Source organism: Mobula birostris, chromosome 8 (genome assembly GCF_030028105.1).
Source record: "Mobula birostris isolate sMobBir1 chromosome 8, sMobBir1.hap1, whole genome shotgun sequence".
NCBI classification, from domain to species: domain Eukaryota; kingdom Metazoa; phylum Chordata; class Chondrichthyes; order Myliobatiformes; family Myliobatidae; genus Mobula; species Mobula birostris.
The window spans coordinates 93,508,450-93,529,671 of NC_092377.1; the positions used below are offsets into that span (position 1 = coordinate 93,508,450).

Sequence of the window (21,222 nt, forward strand, 5' to 3'; positions counted from 1 at the left end):
AAAGTCAACAACTTTTTGAAAGGGAAATCGCTTTTGACCGATTTATTAGAACTCTTCGAATCAATAAAGGGTAATCAATATGAAGGAATGCAGAAGGCATTTGATGAGGTGCCAGCTGAATCATAGGGTTATTACACAAAAGGCACATGTAGGTAATATACTAGCATGGAAAGAAGAGTAGCCGACTAACAAATTAGCCTTTTTCAAATTGGGAGGTCAAAGTCATACAGCATTGACATTGGCCCTTCAAACCTACCATATCGAAGCACCAACTTTCATTAATCCCATTTTATTTTCCCTAGATTTCCATCAAGTTCTCTCAGATTTTACCACTGATCTAGACACTAGAGACAATTTAGTGGTTAACTGGCCTACTGACACAGATCTTTGAAACCTGGAAGAAAGCCCACACATTCACAGGGAGAGCATGAAAACTCCATACAGATATTACTGAAGGACAGGACTGAACCTGGTCACTGGAGGTACAAAACTATCAACTTACTGCCTCTAACATGGAATGCCACCATATTCATGCAGGGAGTTCTATTATAAATGATGGGTAGATGAAGAAAGTGAAAAAATTGCCACTAAATTTGCTGATGACACGAGATTGAATGCAAGTGTTGAACAGCACAAACAAATTACAAAAGGGTTAGTAGATAGGTTCAGTGAGAGGATAAAGGCCTAGAAAATGGAGTAATACAGGGGAATGAGAAGTTTTCCCATTTTGTCAACAAGGTAGAAACATGCTTGAGTGTCTCTGTGCATCATTTACACAGAAAAGCAATTTTATTTTATTTATTGCCAAGGAAATAGAATAAAAATAGGGAGTTATATAGACATTGGTGCGACCACATCAGGAGTATCAGTCTTCTTATTTAAGAATGGATGTTAAATGCATTGGAACTTGTTCAGAGTTCTATTAAACAATATCTGAAGTTTGAAAGAATGTGAGGAAGCTTGACTGAACCACACAAGGATTGGAGGGTTTTGACAGGGCAGATGTGGTGAGAATATCTCTTGTGGGAGAATTCAGAAGTAGAATTACTGTTTAAAAATAAAGGGTTACCTATTTAAGACAAAGGAGGCAGGGTTATTACAGGTAGGCCATTATAACATTGGAGAGTATACAGAAAATTGGCTAGTATCTTATTAACCGGCAGAGCATCTTTTGAGGGAAAATGCATATTATTCCCAATTCACATTTGAATAGTCAAGAAAAACTATTTATGAAGTTACTGCTCTTTCCACAAAAAGAAAATTTATAGAACCAAAGCTAAGAATGATGGATGTGGACAATTCCCTACGAATACTTCTGTAAAATGATTAGGAGCGTGAAAGCTGAATGCCAAGTAAAGCAACCATTAGAAAGCAAGACTGAAGTTGCTTAATAATTAACGTTTACCAACCTAGTTAGAACTTCTCCATTTCAGATTATCACGTGGATTTATAGAAATCTAAGAAATTCTCACTCAAACAACAGGAATTCTGCAGATGCTGGAAATTCAACTTGAATAGATCTGTAGGCAACACTTAACTCATGAATATACAGACTGGCATCAATACAGGGGCAAAGTACAGAAATAGGACCAATGATTGCAGTTAATGGAATTTGTCAAAATTTATACCAATGGTGAATTATTTTGAAGGAGAATGAGCAATGCAAAAGATTGGAATAGTGACTAACTACAGAACCTAGAACACATTAAAATAGTCTATTATACCTTTTGAATGGAATATTAAAAAGGGATAGCAGTTTTCCTAGGTGAACTTAAAAAAACTTAAATATATGGAACTTTTGATTCTCATTCTTTTCATGCATATACAAAAAAGAATCCAACAGGTGTCAAGTATTTGACCAAATCGGGATATGGTAATCATGTCAACTGGTCTGAAAATACTTCATCCAGCAAAAATATCTGCATGCAACCTATACACACAGGTTCCATCGAGGGGCTTTGAATACCTTTTAATCTCCCATCAAAACCAGGATTTGTAGCTACTTTCAGACCGGGATGAGGCATTAGGAAGCAGGTGATTTTGGCAAAACAGGAATGGATATGTTTTCTAACATTCTGCAACTCTTCATGTTGATTTTGTTTTATCTAAAGGGGAAAACAAAATAGCTATGGTTAACTAAATGCAATATTCCCAACTTCATCTTTCTCCAGTTATTGCAAAAACAAAAATGTATCAACAGGAAAGTCAACCATCGACGCAATGACTTTACACTGCAGCAAACCCCTAGATTCTCAAAAATAGCAAAACAGTAGTGAAAAATGCAGTGCACAGTCGGACAGCACATTGTACTCTGACTTTGGACTTCAATTCCATTAATTTCAAATGGAACCAAAACTGAGGGTGTACACTAGACCCTGATAAATATATAGAAATATAGTATGAATTTTATTTATTTATTTATTTATTTATTGAGATACAGCATGGGATAGGCCCTTCAAGCTGGACTGCCCAACAAACTCCAATTTATTCCTAGCCTAATCACAGGACAATTTACAATAACCAATTAACCTACCATCTAATATGTGCCTTTGGACCGTGGGAAGAAACTAGAGCATCTTGAAGAAACCCACAGTCACAGAGAGAACTTAATCTTAAAGACAGTGACTGGAACTGAACCCATTGCTGGTACTGTAAAACATTGTGCTAACCACTACTTTACCATGCAGTAACAACTTAAATTGCTGGATTCCTCTTTAACTGTTGAGAAAGCTAAGAAAGAGCCAAAATGCATAGTAGCATGATATTTACTTATAGAAACATTCAAAAGTGACACCAAACTGTAGATTACATTTAAAATCCTACCTTCAATCGTTTTTCCAAGAATCTCTTGCCTCCTTCCAGCCCATATGGATGCTCATAGGGATAACTCCAGTCTCTTATTAAAAACATTAATGTCTACATAAAAGAATATAAAAGCAATTTCATTTCCACCTGATTTAAGTATAAAAGGAATTTACATTGGCAGAACCTGAGGGCAGAACTTCACGCTTTCTGTAACAGCACTTGACTACTAGTGTAGTAAGGGGCATCATGTTGCATTGTGCGAGAGTCAACCTTGTGGCAAAAGACTTAATTGGGCAACACTGGAAGAAAAGTGTCCAAGGGCAGGTGGCAGGTCAACAGTAAACCTGCTCCAATTACTTTTAAGTGTAGTCTTTGTTACCATATAGAAAGTGCAGCATGGTCTCTCAAATAGGGAAAAAATATTCACTAGATGAAGTTACTGCTGTTGGTCAATGGATACATGTTGACAAGGTAACAAAACTACCTTCCTCCTCGCAAGTGCCCAGGAACAGACAACTTGCTTTTACTGCCTCACCCAAAAGTCAAACCTTTGACAGTAAACTATTTCTTAAGGACAGCAAATTTGTAAAGGCCTGGATAACAACCTCAATACAGGTGTTGAACAAAGCCCAGATTACAGAAGAATAACATTAGTCAATAAAGATTAAGACTAGTTGATTATAACAAAATGTAAGCATTCACTCTGCCAGTTTTACTATTTTGTACTTAGTAATCCAGAAATGTACCTACAAGTAAACCCCATATAATATTTCAGAAAAACACTCAGTTCTCACCACTGCAGATGCTTGGGTACCCAAACTGAAATCTTTGATTTTGGACAATAAGTGGATGAAGGTAGGTTAGAACTGCAGTGATAAGAGTTTGATTTCAGTGCAATTATATTTCATAAAAGCATACTAAACCTGAAAGGGTTTTTGGTATACTTCTTCCATAGCCAGTCGACCATATTCTGTGAAGAGCTAAAGGACAACAAATTGGCGCAACCAGTCAGTACAAACGTTAAACTTATAGATTACAAATTGTAGTTTCAACAGACATTAACAAAACAACCAACTGACAAAATTTCAGAGGGCTCAAAAATATGTAGATTAAAAACTATTAGGAATCAAGGGCACAGAAGGAATCCGTTAACCTATTAATACTGATTGAAATGGCTATCTGGAATAATCCTAGCTTTAGTGTATGTTTACAGTTCATGGTTGATGTTCACTAAATTCAATATGGGCTTTTACCTCCAGTACCCTTTCAATAAGTTTCTTCCCTCTATTTATCTTTTATCACTCCCGACTAGTCTTATTTCTCTGGACCCAGTAACCAGAGGGTAATAACAACCATTATAGAATAGAAGATTGGGTGTGGTAACCACAGAGATGGCTAATGTGGAAGAATTTCTGAGAATGCAAAAGGATGATTTAAGTCAAATGAAGGAGCAAATTGTTTTGGACAGTGATAACAATTCTGAATCAGGAATTGCTTTGAAGAAGCCAATAATCTAAAAATAAATAGCTGGAGTCAGTTCATACAAAATACTAACATGGAAAATATATTTGATTTGTAGACATTCCCAATCAAGAGACTAAAGCCTAGTTAGTTCTGTAAACATTTTCCACAGTAGAAGAGAATCAAAAGCTTAGGCTAGGATAGAGAAAAGCCCAAGTGATGAGGCATGGTCACAAGACCAAACACACGAGGACAGAATCCTTAAATGTGCCACAGGTGCAATTAATCATATTCCCGTCTTGATTAGCTCAGTGCCAAGTAGGATGCTACAGACTGGCAAGCTGGTGGGTGAAGTGTGTTGGTGTGGCAACTAACAGCCTAACTGCAATGGAACAATGGTGGCAGAAATGGGCAGGACCAGGACTGGCACATCATTGCCAACCTACTTGTCAAATGTTATATGATCAAAAATGTTAGAGGGAGGATAGAAGGGATAGGAGGGAGATGGGCCCTTGAAACAGGACTTAATCTGTAAAGCTTTGGAAAAGCACAAGAACCTATGATCTTTGCTTGTGTGTCAGCTCCAGGACTGGAAAACCAAATTTTGTTTGAGATTGATCACCTTTTGTCTTGATAGGTTGTATACTATACAAGATGCAGTGTATGGATAAAGAAAGTCTACCTGTGACAAGTGTCAGTGGTGCAAGTCTCTATACAAGTGGAAACTGGCACATCATTGCCAACCTGCCCGTCAAATGTTATAACATGATCAATAACTTTGCAAAGTTTATTAACTTTGCTGGGGAGACATGTGAAGAAGCTGACTAAATAAACCAGTGAAGCACCTAGAAGAGAACACAACCACTTTGAAAATTAGGGCTCCAGAGGCACTAAGATAAACGCCAGAATGGATGACTTGTGGTCAGAGTATATATATAGGCCAGGTGTTTTTGGCAGTGTAGTACTGGGAAGATGCATGCATCAATGCAAAAAAGACAAACAGTGAAAAGCATTGTAATAACAGTGTATGCATGAATGTGAGGACAAGGGTAAAGGAAATGAGTTGATACATGCATTGCAGAAAGCATTTACAGAAAGGAATTAATGGTATCATTAGTGCACTGAAAGTATAGGAAATGATTAAGTGCAGGATGTGCACTTGAGTCAGCTTCAGAATCAGGACAAACATAACTGACTGAGCACAACATTCAGCCGATAACATTAAATGTCAATAGAAAAGCAAATTACAGAATCTCAATTTTCAGTCCTGGGAGGCACAATATGCATCTTTGGGAACTGAAACATGACAATGAAACTGGAAAATGTAATGATCTACCTATTAAAGCTAGTAGATAATGGAGGAATAGTGGACCTACATTATCTTTGGGACTGTAACCTTCTAAAAGGCACTGCATAGGCTGGAAGAGGTTTTTTTTTTTGGGATGCATCTACACTAGACTTTTCTCCTGCACCACCAAAAGTACCTTGTTCTATTAGACATTAGTAATGGGGTTTGAATATTAGTGACCCACTGGAATGTGCATAGACAGAATGCTTGAAGCTGAGAGCTAGAAGATCCAGCTCACACCAAAGAGTGGAATATCCAAAAAATAATGACGAGTTGAAAACAGAACCTGAGCAAAGGAGATCAAAAGGGAAGTAATTTGAACAAATGAGTTCAAGATCTAATGAGGAGATCACAGCTGCCCCAAGAGAGAAGAGCAGTTCCAAATTAGTCTATGCCCCATAATATTATAACATGCAAGTCTTATACCCGTAGGAAGATGGGACATTGCCTTTTATTTTTATGCTTGTACTTTATCCCATTGTAACTGTGTTGCCCTTAAGGCATTTATTTGACTTTGTTGGGTCTACATTTTAAATGATTTGTTTGTAACTATTTTCTAGTTAAAGTTAAAGGTTGATAATTAAGTTACAGTTTAACAAAGGTAAATCCATTGTCTACAGTATATCGCAGCATGTGATGACGTCACCTCCAGTTTCGCCACGTGTTAGGTGTAACCGGTTCGGAGAAGGTGTGACGGTGGGTGCCATGTGTGCGGCATGATCGTGAAGAACTCCATTTCTACCCACAAAGAAACATTATAGAAGCAACGCCATAAGTTTATAAGAATGTATTTGAAGTAAAAATATTAACGCGGTTTCTGTTAAGGAAGCGGCGGTTCGAGTGGCGCGCATGCCGGCTTTTCAAATTCAAACGCAGGGTTGGCTCAAGCCCGGCGGTGGTTTGACGCGACCCCCCCCTCCCCCCACTTGCTACTCGGGGCAGCTGGAGACACTTGCTAAAAGAAGAGAGCGTGCGTGGTCTCCAGAATGAAACAGACACTGTATGTTTGTATTTTTTTAATCAACAGTTTTCACCATACAACGTTAATGTGGAAGAGTGAACAGTAAGTGGTTAATCTTACTACGGCTCTGTCTTCATTGACCCCGGTTTAACTTGGTGTTTAGTCAGAGTTTCAATACACTGCACGAGAACACTACAGTGAAAAGGCGGAATCATTAGATGTTTCGACAAGTGGTACGATGGCTTCGCAATCAAGCATCAAGTCGCTTGCATTAAGCGCCAAGAGCAGTAGGACATCGACAAGTGTGGTTGCCCTCGCAAGAGCTAAAGCAAAAGCCACCAAGGTACAAGCGTCATACGCTAACCAAGAAGCAAAACTGAAAATAGAAAAAGCTGCCAGAGAAGCGGAAAACCAGTTGGAATAGGCAAGGATAGATACAGAGTTAGAAGTGCTGACGTTACAACGAGAAGCTGATGCGGCTGCAGTGGAAGCACAAGTGTTGGAAAACGCTGAAGAAGTGCACGTTCTAGACGAAGCAGGAAAATCTATGTCAGTAAGGGCCAAATTGGAATGCACCAGCGAATATGTCCAATCTCAAATTGACCTGCAGATTCATTCTCCCTCTCCATACTTGCCTGTTAGCATCCCGTCTCGTGTGAAATCACAGGGAAGCTTTGTTGTATTGCATCCACCTGGGGAAGACAACTCACAATTGCAACCTTGCCACAAACTCAAGTATGAAACGGCTGACTACGAATACTTCCTGACACCAAACTTACCAGATCCAGCGAGATCTGAGACAGAGGCTGAAGTCAGAACATCAAATCCCATTCACGAATGTACACGCTCAGTCATATGTTCCCCAACTTATTTCCCCAGCTAGCACGCCACCCGCAGCAGAACCCTTGGCACACTACTTAGCGCGACGAGACCTCGTCAATTCAGGACTGCACCAGTTTGATGATAAACCTGAAAATTACCGTGCGTGGTACTCCTCATTCACCAGTGCCACCGACAGAGTCCAGCTCACAGCAATCCAAGAGTTGGACCTTATGACTAAATGGCTGGGAAAGGAATCAAATGAACAGGTGAAACGCTCAGTGTACGTCAGCAATCCCAAGCTAGCCTTACACAAAGCATGGGAGAGACTGCGGGACTGCCATGCAGCCCCTGAAATTATTGAGAGGGCGCTATTTCAACGGCTGGACAATTTTCCTAGGGTGTCAGCCAAAGACCACACTAAATTATGAGAACTCAGAGATTTACTCATGGACATTCAAGGTGCTAAAGAAGACGGCTATTTAACTGGCCTGTTGTATCTGGATACTTCACGCGGAGTTGGACCAATTGTGGACAAGCTTCCATTTGGGCTGCAGGAAAGATGGGTGTCTATTGGCTCAGAGTATAAAGAGAACAGTGGTCGATTCCCTCCCTTTGAGTATTTTAGTAGATTTGTGCGTGAGGTGGTGAAGAGGCGAAACAATCCTAGCTTCATGAATCAAGGCAGCACCACAACTCACACCAACCCAGTCAAACCCATTTCGAACAATTTTGTCATCAATAAATCCGTCTCAGTGCATAAAACCAAAGTCTCCGCAATCAACGATGACCCTGGCAAGAATTGTCCATTGCACTACAAACCCCACCCCCTCAAAAAATGCAGAATGTTTCAAAACAAACCCTTTGATGAAAGAAAGGCCCTTCAAGGAAAAAAGAATGTGTTTTAAGTGCTGTTCCTCTACCTCCCACCTTGCTAAAGAGTGTACATTCCCCGTAAAGTGCTCGGAATGTAACAGCACTAATCACGATGGAGCCATGCATCCCAGCCCATCACAGCAAACTGCCAAGGCTCCTCCGCTCCCACAAGAGGATGGCAGGGAGGGAGAGCATTATTCTGATACAACTATTGTCAGCTCAAGCTGCACAGAAGTTTGCAGTGCAGATCAGTCGAGCCGTTCATGCTCAAAGATCTGCCTCACTAAGGTATACCCTAAGGGAGCCAAAGACAAGGCCTTCAAAGCCTATGTAATTCTGGACGACCAGAGCAACCACTCACTAGTGAGACCAGAGTTCTTCGAGTTGTTCAGTGTAAAGGGTAATCCATTCCAATACTACCTCAGAACTTGGTCTGGGATCGCAGAAACATATGGCAGGAAGGCAGGAGACTTCCAGCTTGAGTCACTGGATGGCAAAGTCGTCATCAGTCTCCCTCCACTATTAGAATGCAATGAGATCTTAAATAACCAATCTGAGATTCCGACGCCAGTGCAGTGCTACACCAGCCCTATCTCCACCACATTGCCAAGAAAATCCCAGAACTGGATCCGGAAGCAGAAATACTCCTACTACTCGGAAGAGACATTCTTAGGGTGCACAAAGTCAGGCAGCAGGTCAATGGACCACACAACTCTCCCTTCGCCCAATGTCTCGATCTGGGCTGGGTGGTGATTGGAGAGGTGTGCTCTGGCAACGTACACAAACTGACAGTTAACACTTTCAAGACTAATGTGCTACAGAGAGGTCGCCATTCAATTTCTCAGCCCTCCACAAGTGTTGCCTGTATCAAGGAAGCACAACAAAAGCACGAGCATAGTAAAGTAACTGCGAAGACACTGGGACAGTCAGTCTTCGCTCAAACTAAGCACGATAATAAACTTGCTCCATGGGTGGAAGACACCATCTTCTTAAAAATAACAGACACAAAGGTTTTTCAGAGATGAAGCAAACAACTGGGTCGTCCCACTACTATTCAGAGAACCATGCCAGCGCTTACCAAACAACAAAGAGCAGGCAGTCAACGGGTTCACATCTTTACAACGAACCCTGAAAAGGAAACCTGAGACCAGTTACAGAGGTTGTTCTACTTCTACCTAAAGACTGATCTAGGGACTAAAAGTTTTATACCATGTTTATAGTAACCTTACAAAGGTCAGGCGGGGAGTGTGTTGCCCTTAAGGCATTTATTTGACTTTGTTGGGTCTATGTTTTAAATGATTTGTTTGTGACTATTTTCTAGTTAAAGTTAAAGGTTGATAATTAAGTTACAGTTTAACAAAGGTAAATCCATTGTATATGGTATATCGCTGCATGTGATGACGTCACCTCCGGTTTCTCCGCGCCTTGTGTAACCGGTTCGGAGAAGTGAAGGTGGGTGCCATGCATGCAGCATGATCGTGAAGAGCTCTGTTTCTACCCACAAAGAAACATTATGGAAGCAACACCGCAAGTTTATAAGAATGTATTTGAAGTAAAAATATTAACGCGGTTTCTGTTAAGGAAGCTGCGGTTCGGGTGGCGTGCGTGCCGGCTTCTCAATTTCAAGCGCGGGATTGGCTCGAGCCCAGTGGCGGTTTGATGTGACCCCCCTCGCTCGCTACTCGGGGCGGCTGGAGACAGTCGCTACGAGAGCACGCATGGTCTCCTGAATGAAACAGACGCTATATATATATATATATATATATATATATATATATATATATATTTATATTTGTATTTTTTTATCAATAGTTTTCACCATACGACGTTAATGTGAAAGAGTGAACAGTAAGTGGTTAACCTTACTATGACTCTGTCTTCATTGACTCCGGTTTAACTTGGTGTTTAGTCAGAGTTTCAACACACTGCACGAGAACACTACAGTAACATTCTTTGAACTACATCATTTGCACAAAAATTGCTCTATAAGCAAGTTGCTATTATTATTTTGCCCAAGGTAACAGAATCCACCCCCCGCCCCCCCCCCGGCAACCCAAGAGGACAGAACCAAAGTAGTCACACCAGTCATCTCAGCCTCTAGCACTGATTAGATAATACACAGCACCTTTACCAGTTTATATCATTTCATAGCCTTTGCCAGTAAAACATACTCCAATACAACTTCCACTGCCTAACCTAATGGAAAAACAATGACTTTTATGAGTATTCTACAGAAGCAACCCCTTACCACCTGCACACACGAAAGCATGAGACACTGAGAAACAGATCAGGAGGCAAAAATAGCAGGGCTGATGTCACGGGGTACTTCAACTTCCCTAATATAGATTGCACCTCCTTAGTGCAAAAGGTCTGTTGCCTGGACTACAGAATATTTCTTACAAGGATAGGTTGAGTAAGCTACAGCTTTTCTCTTTGCAGCAAAGGAGGATGAGAAGTGACTACGTAAGATGTGTACAAGATGATAAGCGGCATAGAGTGGATAGTCAAAGAACAACACACCCCTCCCCCAGGTGGAAATATCTAATATACGGGCAAAATTTTAAGATAATTGGAGGAAAGTATAAGGGTATGTCAGAGGAAAGATCGTTACATAGAGTGGTGGGTCCTGCCAGGGATGGTAGTCAAGGCAGATACATTAGAGACATTTAAGAAATGCCTAGATAGGCACATGGATGATAAAAAAAAAAAATGAGGGCTTTGTAGGAGAGAGGACTTGACTTGAAAGGTTGGCACAACATTATGGGGTGAAGGGCCTGTACAATTCTAAGTTCTATGTTTAATGTTCAATCTGTTTCATGGAACCTGGCCACTGATACCAATCACAATTACCCATGGTGCCTGGCCCTGGTTAAATGGATTTTAAAAACCAGGTGGAATTAATTGTTCGGGACTGCCTTACTTTGTTGTTAATGGGATACCACTGACTCTCAGATAGTTTTAAAATCAGATTAAAGGAATAGAACTCTTGTGCCAAGCCTTACAAAAAAAAATCAGTAGTATTGCTGGCCACTCAGATTGGAATAGGCATTCAGCATCTTTTAATCAGACTGAATATAGCCTTAAACATCGGTGGATGGTTGTGCCACTCTAGAAACAATGGTTTTTGATCTGTCAAGGAAGAAATCAGATTTCTCTTATATGCCAATGAATTGTTGTATGTGGGTTATGTTTGGCCAGTCTAATTTGCCTAGTAAACAACCAACTGTCTTGCAGTCTAAAGATGTGTACTGTGGTTGAGACAAGAATAAAACCAGAGAAAATTAAAGCAGATAAATAAACAAGAGCTTATCAAATTTCAGCCAGTTTTTGCTATTCATTAGCATGATAGCAGTAGAATAGAAGTAGTCATAGTCATACTTTATTGATCCCGGGGGAAATTGGCTTTCGTTACAGTTGCACCATAAATAATAAATAGTAATATGTAAATTATGCCAGTAAATTATGAAATAAGTCCAGGACCAGCCTATTGGCTCAGGGTGTCTGATCCTCCAAGGGAGGAGTTGTAAAGTTTGATGGCCACAGGCAGGAATGACTTCCTATGACGCTCTGTGTTGCATCTCGGTAGAATGAGTCTCTGGCTGAATGTACTCCTGTGCCCACCCAGTACATTATGTAGTGGATGGGAGACATTGTCCAAGATGGCATGCAACTTAGACAGCACCCTCTTTTCAGACACCAGCGTGAGAGAGTCCAGTTCCATCCCCACAACATCACTGGCCTTACGAATGAGTTTGTTGATTCTGTTGGTGTCTGCTACCCTCAGCCTGCTGCCCCAGCACACAACAGCAAACATGATAGCACTGGCCACCACAAGTAGATGTGTTATCTGAAGGACTGGAGAAATAGCAAAACTTTCCCAAGCAGGCAGAGCAAGGTCCAAACTCTTATTGACAGTCTCTTAAATTGGGAAAGTAAGATTTATGGAAGCGTCCATTAACAATTCTCCCATGTGGTCTACCAAAAAGCTTGACAGCTCCAAGGGACTGACTATTGACACCTGAGAATTAAAGGACGCAACTCCCTTAACAGTCCTTACCTTGGCCAATAGTCCCAAGAGGAGGATGAAAGATTCCCCAGGTAAAGTGGTTTATGGTATTAGACAATGAGTTTTGGACTAGACAATAAGCTTAAAAAGTTTGTATAGATCTGCAATTTGCATGCTCACACCTTGACTTCTTTCTGTCCAGGAGTTTTGTAATATCCAATTCACATTTTACCAGAGATTAGCAAGTTACTGCAGCTCAAATTCTGGGGGAGTCCTCCAGCCTCCCTGATGACCACATCTGCACCAGGTGCACCAATATGCAGCTCCTCAGAGACCGTGTTAGGGATCTGGAGCTGCAGCTTGATGACCTACTGCTTATCAGGGAAAGTGAAGAGGTGATAGACAGGAGCTACAGGGAGGTAGTCATCCCTAGGCTACAGGAGTCAGAAAACTGGGTGACTGTCAAGAGAGGTAAGGGAAATGCCCAGATAGTGGAGAGCACACCTGTGGCTGCCCCCTCAGCAACAAATATCTTGTTCTGGATGCTGTTGAGGGGGATGACCTGACAGGGGACGTGCACGGTGACCGTGTCTCTGGCACTGAGCCTGGTGCTGTTGTGCAGGAGAGAAGGAGGGAGAAGAGGAGTGCGGTAGTCATAGGGGATTCCATAGTCAGGGGAACGGACAGGAGATTCTGAGAGCCTGATAGAGATACCCGCATGGTGTGTTGCCTCCCAGGTGCCAGGGTACGGGATGTCTCGGATCAGGTCCAGAATATTCTGAAGGGGGAGGGTAAGCAGCCAGTTGTCCTGGTACATGTTGGTACCAATGACATAGATAGGACAAAGGAGGAGGTCCTGAAGAGAGATTTCTGGGAGTTAGGAAGGAAGCTGAGAAGCAGGACCTCCAGGGTAGTAATCTCAGGATTGCTACCTGTGCCACATGCTAGCGAGGGCAAAAATAGTAGGATCAGGCAGATGAATGCCTGGCTGAGAGACTGGTGCAGGGGGTAGGGCTTCAGATTCTTGGATAATTGGGATCTCTTCTAGGGGAAGTATGACCTGTTCAAAAAGGACAGGTTACACCTGAACCCAAAGGGGACTAATATCATGGCGGGAAAGTTTAATAGAGCTGTTAGGGAGGGTTTAAACTAATTTGGCAGGTGGATGGGAACCGGAATAACAGAGCGGAGGAAGGGGAAAACAGAAATAAATCTAAGATAGTGAGCAGTAAAGATGTCAGGAAAGACAGGCAGGTGATGGGGCAAATTTGTAGCCACTGGGATGAGTTGCAGTGCAATAAAGTTGCAGTGAAATCAAAGCGAAAATTACCAAATACTGGTCTTAAGGTGTTATATTTAAACGCACGCAGCAAAAGGAATAAGGTGGATGATCTTGTCGTACAGCTACAGATTGGCAGGTTTGATATCGTGGCCATCACTGAGACGTGGCTGAAGGATGCATGTCTCTGGGAGCTGAATGTCCAAGGATACACAGTGTATTGGAAGGACAGGAAGGTAGGCAGAGGGGGAGGCGTGGCTTTATTGGTAAGAAATGATATTAAATCATTAGAAAGAGGTGATATAGGATCGGAAGGTGCAGAATCTTTATGGGTTGAGCTAAGAAATCGCAGGGGTAAGAGGACCCTGATGGCAGTTATTTATAGGCCTCCAAACAGCTGCAGTGATGTGGACTACAAATTACAACAGGAAATAGAAAAGGCTTGTCAGAAAGGCAGTGTTATGATCATTGTGGGGGATTTTAACATGCAAGTGGATTGGGAAAATCAGGTCGGCACTGGATCTCAAGAGAGAATTTGTAGAATGTCTGAGAGATGGCTTTTTAGAACAGCTTGTTGTTGAGCCCACTAGGGGATCGTGTGTACTGGATTGGGTATTGTGTAATGAACCGGAGGTGATTAGAGAGATTGAGGTGAAGGAACCCTTAGGAGGCAGTGATCATAACATGATTGAATTCACTGTGAAATCTGAAAAAGAGAAACCAAAATCTGACGTGTCGGTATTTCAGCGGAGTAAAGGAAATTAGTGGTATGAGAGAGGAACTGGCCAAAGTTGACTGGAAAGGGACACTGGCAGGAAAGATGGCAAAGCAGCAGTGGCTGGAGTTTATGCGAGAAGTGAGGGAGGTGCAAGACAGGTATATTCCAAAAATGACGAAATTTTCGAATGGAAAAAGGATGCAACCATGGCTGACAAGTTAAGGCAAAGGAGAGGGCATACAAGGAAGTAAAAATTAGTGGGAAGACAGAGGATTGGGAAGTTTTTAAAAGCTTACAAAAGGAAACTAAGAAGGTCATTAATAGGGGAAAAGATTAACTATGAAAGGAAGCTAGCAAATAATATCAAAGAGGATACTAAAAGCTTTTTCAAGTATATAAAGAGTAAAAGACAGGTCAGAGTAGATATAGGACAGATAGAAAATGATGCTGGAGAAATTGTAATGGGAGATATGGAGATGGCAGAAGAACTGAACAAGTATTTTGCATCAGTCTTCACTGAGGAAGACATCAGCAGTATACCTGACACTCAAGGGTGGCAGAGAAGTGTGCGCAGTCACAATTACAAAAGAGAAAGTACTCAGAAAGCTGAATAGTCTAAAGGTAGATAAATCTCCCAGACCAGATGGAATGCACCCTCATGTTCTGAAGGAAATAGCTGCGGAGATTGCGGAGGCATTAGCGATGATCTTTTAAAAGTCGATAGATTCTGGCACGGTTCTGGAGGACTGGAAGATTGTAAATGTCACTCCACTATTTAAGAAGGGGACAAGGAAGCAAAAAAGAAATTATAGACCTGTTAGCTTGACATCGGTGTTTGGGAAGTTGTTGGAGTCAATTGTCAAGGATGAGGTTACAGAATACCTGGAGGCGTATGATAAGATAGACAGAACTCAGCATGGATTCCTTAAAGGAAGGTCCTGCCTGACAAACCTATTACAATTTTTTGAGGAAATTACCAGTAGGCTAGACAAGGGAGATGCAGTGGATATTGTATATTTGGATTTTCAGAAGGCCTTTGACAAGGTGCCACATGAGGCTACTTAACAAGATAAGAGCCCATGGAGTTACGGGGAAGTTACATACGTGGATAGAGCGTTGGCTGATTGGCAGGAAACAGAGTGGGAATAAAGGGATCCCATTCTGGTTGGCTGCCGGTTACCAGTGGTGTTCCACAGGGATCAGTGTTGGGGCCATTTCTTTTTACATTGTACATCAACGATTTGGATTATGGAATAGATGGCTTTGTGGCTAAGCTTGCTGACGATACGAAGATAGGTGGAGGGGCCGGTAGTGCTGAGAAAACGGACAGTCTGCAGAGAGACTTAGATTGGAAGAATGGACAAAGAACTGGCAAATGAAATACAGTGTTGGAAAGTGTATGGTTATGCACTTTGGCAGAAGAAATAAACGGGCAGACTATTATTTAAATGGGGAAAGAATTCAAAGTTCTGAGATGCAACGGGACTTGGGAGTCCTCGTACAGGATACCCTTAAGGTTAACCTCCAGGCTGAGTCGGTAGTGAAGAAGGCGAATGCAATGTTGGCATTCATTTCTAGAGGAATAGCGTATAGGAGCAGGGATGTGATGTTGAGGCTCTATAAAGTGCTGGTGAGATCTCACTTGGAGTACTGTGGGCAGTTTTGGTCTCCTTATTTAAGAAAGGATGTGCTGACATTGGAGAGGGTACAGAGAAGATTCACTAGAATGATTCCGGGAATGAGAGGGTTAACATATGAGGAACGTTTGTCCGCTCTTGGACTGTATTCCTTGGAGTTTAGAAGAATGAGGGGAGACCTCAGAAACATTTCCAATGTTGAAAGGCATGGACAGTAGATGTAGCAAAGTTGTTTCCCATGATGGGGGAGTCTAGTACGGGAGGGCATGACTTAAGGATTGAAGGGCGCCCATTCAGAACAGAAATGCGAAGAAATTTTTTTTAGTCAGAGGGCGGTGAATCTATGGAATTTGTTGCCACGGGCAGCAGTGGAGGCCAAGTCATTGGGTGTATCTAAGGCAGAGATTGATAGGTATCTGAGTAGCCAGGGCATCAAAAGGTTATGGTGAGAAGGCGGGGGAGTGGGACTAAATGGGAGAACGAATCAGCTCATGATAAAATGGTGGAGCAGACTCGATGGGCCAAATGGCCGACTTCTGCTCCTTTGTCTTATGGTCTTATGTCACACTGCTGATAAATGTGCGATAAATGACCCATTAATTCAAATAGAATATGGAAGAATATTTGAAATTGTTATAGGAACTTTTTCCAATTACTATCGTCAGTAGGAGTAAACTTATGTACAAATAATATGAGAGAGCATTATTCATAGAGATAATGATCACACAGGGAAAGTATGAAATAGAACAAAAATTAATGCAAACTATCCTTAACTTGCCCCTGGCAAGTACTCTGAGATGATTCTCAAAGTGGTTGCCAGCTGTCTTACAGCACAGGGCAATACAGCTGTGAAGTAGCAGCTCCACTTGCTACAGTGTTAGGGCCTCAATCTTAAATTCTAGTGTTTCTGTAAAGCTTGCAGGTTCTACCTGTAACCACATGAGTTTATTCTAGGTCACCCTTTAGCCTTCGGTTTCAAGGAACACAAACCTAGCCCATGCAGTCTCTCATAACTGAAACACTCAATTCCAAAGAACATCCTGGTGAATCTCCTTTTTATCTTCTCCAGTGTAATTGTATCGCTCTAACAGCACAGTAACCAGAACTGCAGCCTAACATTTTATGAAGCCGTGCCAAGATCTCTGTTCTATACTTTATGCCTTGCCCAAAGTATCCCAAATGAAACCTATATTTAGCAGTCAATTTAAATAATCACAGCAAGTTCGTGAATATCATACTTAAACAGCTAAAGCATTGAAGGGGTATTTTGTATTTAAAAAGTTTTCATAAACAAGGAAATCAGACCCAAGAATATTTCAATACTTAAAGAAACTAGGATTTTATATAATAATGTATGCATAAATCAGTTCTAGTTTGGGTGAGTACTCCTGGAATGGGAACATGATGGTCTTCCTAACTAACCAAACTATTGCGATGTTTTGGTAAACCAAAGAACACAAGATCCAAGCCCAGTATTCACAGGAAGTGAAAAGGACAGGGAGCTGGTGGAGTGATATTATCAGATAAACACAACAGGATTAATTACAGGAATTTGGAGACCACATACAGGTTTGGCTGTTGTAACAAAATATTAGAATAGAAAAGCCTAAAACATGATACATCAAAATGCTCCTGCAAAATAAATAAATAAATAAATGAGTACATTACCTGCAAGTGTTGCAGATCATCTTCCTGAATGTTCTGAGACAAATTGTATACCTAAAAGAATGAATACATTTTTGTAGAATCATGACAGTCTAGGCTGTTGCTGTATTGCCCATTTTACTGGCAGTTTTTCTGGATAAAATAGTTCTGTCTTGATCCTTTCACTTTTAATGCAAAGCTAATTTTTGAAAGTTACTATTCATTTCTTTTTCATTCCAGTACCAGTATATTCCAGGTTATTTTGTATTACTAAAATACATGTAACATGTTCTGGCCAGCTACCAACACATTGAACACTGATCAAGATTTCACTTCATATAGTAGCAAGCATTGTTCTACCAAAGGATAGCATTATTATAGAACATTAAAACAAGTTTACGAAAAAAATTGTCCGATGAATGTGAACATTATTACCATAAATAGCTTGCCGTTTGACCATTACCTGAACAGAACTTGTCATGGTGCTAAGAGCAAACACAGTAGCACAGTCTCTTATGGTTGACTGGCTGTCAAAGGCCCCCTGAGTATCCATTAGAAGGACTGCAACCTGGAAGAAAATAAGTTTCTTTGAAACAGCTGTTTTTTGTTTTTAAATGGCATTCATGAATACTTTCAGAGTACATTTCAAACACTTTCGTAACAGTGGATTCTAGTTAATTGGGCAGCATCAGAACCATTCATTTTGGCCGAAGTTTCATGGTCATGGTTAAAAAGGTATAAAAATGATACAAGTAATAAATTATGTATTTAAATGAAATACAGAACAAATTAGAACACTACCAATACTACTACAGTACTACAAAATTGTATTAGTTCCTAATGGTTATAGATGGAGGAATTCTTCTAGTGTACACTGGTGTTCTTTTGCTTGTCTGTAAATGAACAAAATCAATGCAATCTAGTACAGATAATAAACAGCCTTCATACAATGCTATTGACAATTGCACACCCAAAACTTCATTTTCATTGTAACATTCAAGACGATTGTCAATAACTTCAAATTCTTCATAGTTCCTAACTTGAATTATTGAAATTATTTCATTTTCACTCCAAGCTGGTTTTTGCATCTCCAAGCCTGAACGCTTGAAATCACTGAGCAAAACAGTTCTTCGTCTTACAATTGTCTTACTGCTCATTTATGACCAACTATCAGTACAAAAATCACAGGTATTTGAAAACAAACACACACAACTGATGCCATTTAAAAACTGTTTGCTCTAAGCATGGCGTAGTTTAACAGCCACACAAGTGCACACAACTGACACTAGTTAAAAACTGTTCAGCAACAGTCCTGTTCCAATTAAGTGCATAGCATTCCAAATAAACAAAGGGAATCCTGGCTATTTTTGATTAGTTTTTGTTCAAGACTTGTCCCAAATTAGCAGCTGCCCTGATTAACCAATGGCCCAGTTAACTGGAATTTACTGTATTTTCAAGTATCAACATAGCTGCTAGAATTACCATGGCCAATAGTTATGTTGACACAATTAAAGAATGTCAAAGCTGCATGCATCCAGTTGATCTTACAAAGAACTAGTAGCAGCTATTAGTTCCAATATCCTTGGGAACATTATGCCTTCCAATTATTTAGCTACTTGGCATTTCATATTTGCATATACATTACATCCTCTTTCTCCTTTATTTGATTTAGGCAATACATCCATATTACATTATTCAGTTTATTCCTTATTTCAATTTGAGCAGATCCCAGTTGCAGTCCCTCTTTCTTAAAGATCTGCATGGCAGTTTAACGCACAGTAATTCCAGCTTCATTTCCCCCTCCATGCTGCATGACCATCTTAGCCACCCATCATTTAGATGCCCTCAATGTAGCCGTATTTCACTTATTCCTCCTACATCCAATACCTCCCCTAAATTTTACTCCCAGTTTCTCTATAATGTTTTGGACATCACACTGCTGGAAAGATAAATTGCCATTAAGAATTATTTTGTTTATACTTTCAAGTTTTATTATACCTCTGCTTTATGGCTAAATATTCAAATACAGGTGTCCCCCGCTTTTCGAACGTTCGTTTTACGAAACCTCACTGTTACGAAAGACATACATTAGTACCCTGTTTTCACTTTCAGAAGGTGTTTTCACTGTTATGAAGAAAGGCAGCACGCGATAAAAAATCAACACGCGAAAAAAGGCAGTGCACACTCCGAGCAGCCGCTCTCCCCCGGATTCGGAACGACATTGCTTTAACAGGTTGCATTGAGCAGCCGTTAGCAAGTTGAGTTCTAAGGTGTCGGAAAAGCCTGAAAGAGTTCGTAAGGGTGTTACACTTGGCATAAAACTAGACATAATTAAGCATTTCGATCGTGGTGAACAAAGCAAGGACAAAGTGAGTTTGGCTTGTGGAAGCTGACGAAGATGATGTTGAAGAGGTTTTGGCATCTCATGACCAAGAACTGATAGATGAAGGGCTGATGCAATTGGAAGAGGAAAGGATAACAATCGAAACTGAATGCAGTAGCTAAAGTGAAGCAATGGATGAGATGACACCCCTATGTCTCACCACCCCAACCCTCGGGCCCTGGACAGATACTGTACCGATTCACGGAGAATGCAGCGGTAGCCGGGAGGCACACAGCACATCTTTAAGAAAAAAGCCGAAATAAACATGCTAATTAATTAGGTGCCGCCGACACGTAATTGTCGGCACAGATCAGAGGCGATGCAATTGGCAATCTGCACTAATCTGCGAAGACATTTACGTGTCGGGTAGCACCTAATTAATTAGCATGTTTATTTCAGCTTTTTTCTTAAAGATGTGCTGTGTGCCTCCCGGCTACCATTGCATTCTTCGCGGCAATGTATCAGTCGGCAGCCTGAAGGGTTGGGGCCACTGCACCACCCAACCTGCTATGACTCAGTCTAACACACCATCATCAGTGTGCTCGGCAAGTTGTTTTCCCAATTCCGGTAAGTGATACTACACTGTGCATATATTATTTCTACTTTATATAGGCTGTGTATTTTCACGTGTTATTTGGTAGATTTGGCAGCTTCATAGTTTAAAAGTTACTGGACAGTGCGTTTGTGCCAACAGTGCTTGTGTGAGATTTTCTGCCCAGAGCGCTTGTGTGAGATTTTCGCTACAGAGATCTGTGAAGGCAATCGTTGTAGAGAAGTATTTCTACTTTATTTAGGCTGTGTATTTATCATATCATTCCTGCTTTTACTATATGTTAGTTATTTTTGGGTCTGCAAATGCTCACAAAATTTTCCCATATAAATAAATGGTAATTGCTTCTTCGCTTTATGACATTTCGGCTTATGAACCGTGTCATAGGAACGCTCTACCTTCGGATGGCGGGGGAAACCTGTATTTGTCTTTATTACCCTAATCTCATCTTTGTTCTCTCTTCAAAAATTCATCACTAGATACCTGAAACCACTCCACCCTACATTTTCAGCAGTGACAGTCAGAATTGCCTGCCATTGCTTGTACTTACAAATTTATTCATTGCAGAGGCTCTGACACATTTTAAGGGTACCAAGGGGTTTCAGTTACAGACTAAAGTTAAACAGTTCACCTTAGAACAGATGCGATTTCAAGCCCACTTGATGGAATGATAAAAAAAAATGAGCAGTCCAGAGAAAGTAGCCAAAGGAAAAATTGTTCCCATTAACAAAGGGG

At 40.9% G+C, this 21,222-nt stretch overlaps 1 protein-coding gene across 3 annotated transcripts in view; it reads right to left on the bottom strand.

Annotated features, from left to right (window-relative positions):
• atl2 (atlastin GTPase 2) overlaps positions 1 to 21,222 on the bottom strand; it is a 139,904-nt gene that overhangs the window by 44,096 nt on the left and 74,586 nt on the right. For all 3 annotated transcript variants that reach the window (XM_072265681.1, XM_072265682.1, XM_072265684.1), the window contains exons 4-8: positions 18,018 to 18,122; positions 17,579 to 17,629; positions 3,729 to 3,785; positions 2,824 to 2,916; positions 1,967 to 2,105 (exon numbers count right to left, since the gene is read on the bottom strand). In XM_072265681.1, the coding sequence (XP_072121782.1) occupies positions 1,967 to 2,105; positions 2,824 to 2,916; positions 3,729 to 3,785; positions 17,579 to 17,629; positions 18,018 to 18,122 (445 nt within the window). The remainder of the gene's footprint in view (positions 1 to 1,966; positions 2,106 to 2,823; positions 2,917 to 3,728; positions 3,786 to 17,578; positions 17,630 to 18,017; positions 18,123 to 21,222) is intronic.